At 47.1% G+C, this 6574-nt stretch overlaps 1 protein-coding gene across 1 annotated transcript; it reads right to left on the minus strand.

The window, feature by feature from the left end:
- Positions 1-1823: 1823 nt before the first annotated feature.
- On the minus strand, positions 1824-5514 carry Avpr1a (arginine vasopressin receptor 1A). Its single transcript, XM_051176162.1, has 2 exons — positions 4427-5514; positions 1824-2137 (listed from the first exon to the last, which is right to left on the minus strand). Exons 1-2 carry the CDS (start codon positions 5412-5414, stop codon positions 1851-1853), a joined length of 1275 nt encoding a protein of 424 aa, XP_051032119.1. The 5' UTR covers positions 5415-5514; the 3' UTR covers positions 1824-1850.
- Between the last annotated feature and the right edge of the window lie 1060 nt (positions 5515-6574).

The raw sequence follows: 6574 nt of genomic DNA on the forward strand, positions 1-6574 counted from the left end.
GAAATGGGTTTAGAAAAAGTAGGCTCTCATTTAATCTAAAAACTTTAGTTTTTTTAATAACCAAAGAGACATTGTCAAATAGACTTATCATCTAATGGAGACAGGCTTTGTGGTCATGCTGTTATAATTCAAATAATGAAGTTATAGTTGCTGGTGTTGATGGCTCAGGCTGAACTGTGATTTACACACACACACACACACACACACACACACAATTCTTACTTGGTGTGATTTTTTTTTCAGTGTTGGAGATTAAAAGGCTTTTCCAGGTCACAGCCCAATTTTATTTTCGGAAGAAGAATTCTAAAACCTAAGGGAACAATCTCTCCCACATGTTTGGAAACAGTTTTTGACCTATCAACCCAGAGATTGTGAGGGCTGAGAACTTGGAAATGCATCAGAATGAAGAGGAGTGAAGCTGGTGGATTCAGTTACTGTGGTGCCCTCCAGCCAATGGCCTCTTATCTGCAGGGTTAAAGAAAGGGAAGTCCGATAACACTATTAAAAGCAACTATTACTGTGAGTTGCTAAGTATTTGTGATGCATCATCAAACCATCACTTGATCTTGAACTAACCAGACAGCAGAGTCTCATTGATAAAAAAGAAAGAAAGAAATGCAAAGCCCACAGCCAAGGAGTGTTGGAACTTCTCTTCAATGAGAAATGAAAGAATGTGATGATCTTGGCTGGCGTGGGCTTATCTGCATGGAGAGCGAGTCTAGCTCTGTGCTGGAAGACTTCTTTGACATGGGCGAGCCTGGCTCAGTAGTGGCTGACTTTACAGTGAGTCAGCAGATCTATATTTAAATCTTTGGAGTCCGCATCCCAGACACGAAACAACAAATGCTAGTTAGTGAAAAAATAAGCTGGAATTTAAAAAAAAAAAATAAAAAAGCTGTAGTTCTGAAGATCCCAAGGGTAGAGTGAAAACAACTAGCTTGCCAATTGATGGCATTGGTGTTTTTTTTTTTTTTTTTTTTTTTTTGTTTTGTTTTTTTTAAACAGTCACACATCTAATTTCATTTCATCCTCACAACAGTCCTCTGAGGTGAATGTTATCGAGCCCATCGTACAGTCCAAAACCAGCAAAGTACTTTAAATCAAACATTTGGTGAGCATCTTTAATCTAGGAGACTTTAAAATCTATAAATTTGGATTTACCAAGTAGGTATGTGGTGGTAACATCTGGCACAGCACAGGACTCCTTATGATGCTGGTCAGCGTATGTGTAAAATATCCAATATCCAAGAGAATGTCTGTAGTCACCTCCTCTAGGCCCCCATAAAGGGTGGTCTCCCTTATACAAATTATTGGCCTCTTAGTAAGCATGCTCTTCAAAGCCAATAGAAGGTCAGGACTATGGAAGAAGGCCTTCCAGGTACCAGGTTACCTCCTGTTCATTCTCAACCCAAACCTCCTGCCCCTTATGCTCCATTTTGTGATGTACAAGTTGACAGCAGCAACACAGGTCTTTAAATCATGAATACACTTTGTTAAGAAACAGTGTACATCACATGACTTATGTCAGAAATAAAAATACTACAACAACAACAACAACAAACATCCGTCACCCACAAAATATAAAGTCAGTATGGTTAGAGGGCTTACACATTTCAGTGTAGCACATTTTTGTGAATAGTCTTTGCAGCTTCCGGTCACAGCAATGAGGATAACACAGCTAGAGACAATGTGTGCATTGAGCTGATCCGTGGCTGTCTCACATAAACTCATCCGTTCTTAGGATCTCTAGCTGGGTTCAGAGATAATGGACCAGAAAGCCTTGCTGCCCATCTGTCCCCACCCCACCTCCCCATCCCTGCCCCAAGAGTCAGGCTGCACGCCTGTGTGGCTCAGGTGGAGACAGGGATGAATCTAATGGACCTGGAAGATTTAGGCGAGTCCTTCCATGTCCCTGTGCTGTTTGTTGGGCTTCGGTTGTTGGAGTGAGAAGTCTGCACTCTGCTCATGCTGTCGGAGTCATCCTTGGCGAATTTTTGTACCATGCGTTGGCAGCATGGGAAACTTTGGACACAGTCTTGCAGGAGATGGCCACTAAAAAACATGTATATCCATGGGTTGCAGCAGCTGTTCAAGGAGGCCAGTAACGCCGTGATGGTGATAGAAGGGTTCTCTGAATCTGTGGGAAAAGTGTGGGGAGAGATTATTTAAACAGCTAAAGCAAGACTTCCCACACTGCACCATGTTAGTATAAAACTGAACATTTTATTTGCTAGGGAAACAGTTGGTGTTTCAGGGAAATGAGTGCTTTTTTGGAAATTGGTTGTAAAAGAAAAATACCTAAAATTTAGTGCAATAGTTTACACCTGCCACTGTTAGAGCAATTCAATATAATGAATAGGAATTCCAAGAAGGTGATGTTATTAAATAATTTATTTAAAAAAAACTGTATACTGTACATTGGCGGGAGACTTTGTGAACATGCATGGTATTTACAGAATGGAAATCTTACTCATGATAATAACTTGGACACAGTGTGCCATACAGGCTGTGTTTAGCAGATATGAGCGAAAACTCTATGGAAGAAGGTAGTGAAAAGTCAGTCTCCAAAGAGCTCTAGCTGTAGTTGAATGTTTGTGACTCATTAGCTATTTGGTCTGGTTTTTAAAAGACCATCTTTGACTGTTGTTCAAACAAATTATAGTGACAAAAACATCTGGATTCTATGTGACCCTGTTCCAAATAATAAACATAATTTAAAAAACCCAAAATAACAAAATTAAAGCAGACAGCAACAAAGCTCCAAGTAGCTGAATTAGAGATTCCAACAGGACTTTGCAATATTCTGAGTTACCCCTGGTAAAGTACATGACTACCACAACTTTTCAGAGTGGAACTTTGAACCACCAAACACCAGATTTCTCCTGATTACCATACAGATTTGGATCATGTTGTTTTTGACATGGCAAACTAAACTGTGGAACAGTGGTTCTCTATCTGTGGGGCGTGACCCCTTTGGGGATTGAAGAAAGCTCTTCATGGGAATCACCCACCGAAGACCACCCTGCCTGTCACACGTTTGCATTACAATTCATAAAAGTGGCAAAACCACAGTAGCACTGAAAATAATGCTGCGGTTTGGGGTCGGCACAGCTCGAGGAACTGTATTAAAGGGCCGCAGCATCAGGAAGGGTGAGATCTGCTGCTGTAGACATTCATATTTACAGAATGGCATCTCCCATCAGGGCAAGGTGCTGCACAGGTGACCACAAGCCACGCATGGCATTAACAACGATAGACACCCTCAGTATGTGTGGCACAATCTTAGTAATTATGTCCAAATTCCAATGAGCAATAGAATTTCAAAATTGGCTTGGTACTCTGAGAGGCTTCTAAGAGGCAAAAGGAAAGCAAAAAGAACTTAGCTTTTTATTCCTCGTTATTGGCAATGTATCCTACAAAAATACTCATTGAAATGAAATCTATGAACATTAAAAAGTAATAATCTCGAAATGCGTTGCAAATATCCCATGCCTCAGTCCTAAAATTACAGAAAGATAGGACTTCTCCCAGATGTTTGTATCCTGACAAGAGTTTTCGTCAAGGCCACTTCTGTACCACACTTGGTTTGGAAATTTTTTTTCATATTAAAAGACGATAGAAGATACATGATAATACACAAAATGAAATAATAGCCTCCTGGCAAATGAATGTTTCTGTGTTGTGAATGGGCTAAAGGGAAACTAGCCTGTGGGGTGGGGAACAGCTGCAGTGGACCACACAGTGGATTTGTGTGGTGTGCAGACCTCTGTTGGCAAGTTCATGCTGAAAGAAACTAATGAACGAGTCCAAAGAATGTAGGCGGTCAGCACTTCAGCTTTGCAGTGCCAGGAAAAGAAAGTTATCATGGTTAGAAAAGTGAAGATATTATAATGAGGAAAGATGCTTGAGCTAAAGGCCAGTTTAGACTTCTTGAGCCCTTTCCCAGCCTTTTCCAGAAAAGTGTGTCTGTCTCTATCCTTGACCTTGGAAGAATTTAATCAAAAGTTTTCTGTTAATTATGGCAATTTCCTAAATCCAAGAAAAAAAAGCCACCCTGAGCCTCAACGGGCTTGAAGTCAGGGTATCCAGGAAGCCTAAATTATTTGGCAAAATGTCACTATTGTTTTGCAGCTAGTGAGTGAGTCTAGGCACAGTGTGTGGACTTAGGATGCTCACACCTGGCCCTTAATGTATCACGGGGGGGGGGGGCTCAGGAATTTGCATTTTTTTTTTTGCTCATTTTTCCTCCTTGGTGTAGACATGGAAGACATTTATTTTTGTGCATGTAGAAGCTTAACTATCGAGCAAGAGCAAGTACTATGAAATTCTCTCTCTCTCTCTCTCTCTCTCTCTCTCTCTCTCACACACACACACACACACACACACACACACACACACATTCAGTCTCCATGTTCTCAATACCTACCAGTCCAGATGAAATTGTCATCCCACACTGACCACATCTGGACTATGAAGAAAGGCGCCCAGCAGAGGATGTAGGCAGTCACGATCACAAAGGTCATCTTCACCGTGCGGATCTTGGCACGGGAAATGGTCTTCACGCTGCTGACACAAGGCGTGACCAGAAGCCCCTTGTGGAAGGGAGCTGAGGCTTCCCCAGAGCCCTTGCTGCCCTTGCTCTGGCGCGACGCTGTCTTCCCACGGACGTTGCGCCAGATGTGGTAGCAGATGAAGCCATAGCAGGTGCCCAAGATGACCACAGGTACCACGAAGACACCGCTGGTCATCCAGGTCACGTAGGCGCGGGTACCCCAGGGCTGGATAAAGGTAGCCCAGCAGTCTTGGGTTTTGGTGCCGTTGTTCACCTCGATTTCGATCACGGAGAAGATGAAGTACTGCGGCGTGCTCAGCACGAAGCTCAGCACCCAAGAGGCTGCGATCATGAGGCGCGAGCGGCGCGCGGGCTGCTGCAGGGTCTTGAGCGGGTGGCACACGGCGATGTAGCGGTCGGCGGTCATGACCACCAGCATGTAGGCGGAGGCGAACATGGCAAACACCTGCAGGTGCTTCACCACGCGGCACAGCCAGTCGGGCCCCCGGAAGCGGTAGGTGATGTCCCAGCACAGCTGTGGCAACACCTGGAAGAAGGCGACCGCCAGGTCGGCCAGGCTGAGGTGTCGGATGAAGAGGTGCATGCGGGAAGTCTTGCGTGGCGTGCGATGCAGCGCCAGCAGCACACTGCTGTTGCCCAGCAAGGCCACCACGAAAATCACCGCCAGCACGGTGATCTCCAGCTTGGCCAGCTCCTCATTGCGAACATCCCCAGGAGGGTCGCTGCCTTCCCGGTGCCCTGCTGCCTCCTGGCTGCTGTTGGCATCCTCGGCGCTCAGAGGCCACCACGGGCTGGAGTTGCTCGCCGCCGGCCGGTCGTGGGAACCTCGCGGGAAACTCATGCTGTCGGGGCAGCGGCTGGGAAGCCCTGTCCCTCCCGGGCTGCTTCCTTCCCGCCGCCTCCGAGGACCCCAAGACCTGTGCCCCAAGCTCCGCGCACTGCCCTTCTTCCCTTCAGTCTCTGGGCTGCGCAATCCCAGGAGTGCGGGGCGGGCAGTTGGGGAGGGACGTTTGTGCGTGTCTCAGCTCCTGCTCGTTCCCTTCAGACACTCTGAGCTAGCAATATACTCTTCCGCTGCCAGGACGCGCTCTCTTCGTGTCCTAGTGGCTGGAGACTGTCCCCACTCTCCTGACCCCCACCCCTCCGGGTCGTTCGTGATTTGTCCTCTTCCCTTGCTGCAGGGGTGGAGCCGAGTCTCCTGGATTCCTACGCAGAGCCAGGCGCTTTCCCGCTCTGCCCCAAACTTCTCTGGGCTCCCCAGGGTTTGCTCCAGCCCCCATCCAAGCCCAACTTAAAGCCCCGCAGGACGTCAACAGGTGCAGCAAATGAGTCCTTAGAGATCAGCATCTGCTGCCGCTGTGAACTCAGTGCGCTTGGGGTCTGCCTGGTGCCCCCAGGTCCCGCGTTTCCCTAGCTCTGCGCCTAGGCTAGCCACTCAGGGTGATCTTAGTCCCCGCCTGGTTTCCCTGCTGCACGTTGTCCTGGGGGTAAAAATCGCTCGTCTTAAATGGATCTGCCTTTCTGGGGGCTTCGTCACCCCGCCTTTGCTCGCGAACAGGAAAGACCCGCTGACTTGAACCCTGCTGTCCTCCTCCTGATGGGTGTGCGCAATCTACCCTGGTTCCATATGCTCAGCGGGGTCCAGCGATGAACAGGCTTTTCTCTAGAAAGCTCGATTCCCACAGTGGCAGGGTGGCGAGAACTGGGAGGGGGTGTGTGTCATGATCTGTCTGTCTGTCTGTCTGTCTGTCTGTCTGTCTGTCTGTCTGTCTGTCTCTCTCTCTCTCTCTCTGTGTGTGTGTGTGTGTGTGTGTGTGTGTGTGTGTGTGTGTGTGTCTGGGCTCTTAAGCTAGGAGCTAGGGAGAAGGAAAGAAGCATTTAGAAGGAAGAAAAGAAAACTACCTCACCCACTCCCACAGTAATTGCTTGCTCTTTATGACTCCCGAGTCCAGTTGTGGAGCTTCAGGGAGACAGATAACCCCACAGACTCCCTGCGCAGTC

The sequence above is a fragment of the Phodopus roborovskii genome, unplaced genomic scaffold (assembly GCF_943737965.1).
Source record: "Phodopus roborovskii unplaced genomic scaffold, PHOROB, whole genome shotgun sequence".
Taxonomy (NCBI): Eukaryota; Metazoa; Chordata; class Mammalia; order Rodentia; family Cricetidae; genus Phodopus; species Phodopus roborovskii.

Excerpts from the sequence above, each read along its gene's own strand:
- Avpr1a (XM_051176162.1), bottom strand. The coding sequence starts at position 5,414 with ATGAGTTTCCCGCGAGGTTCCCACGACCGGCCGGCGGCGAGCAACTCC. Across the intron at positions 2,138-4,426 it reads TGACAATTTCATCTGGACTG|ATTCAGAGAACCCTTCTATC; the intron begins GTAGGTATTGAG and ends CTTTTCCCACAG.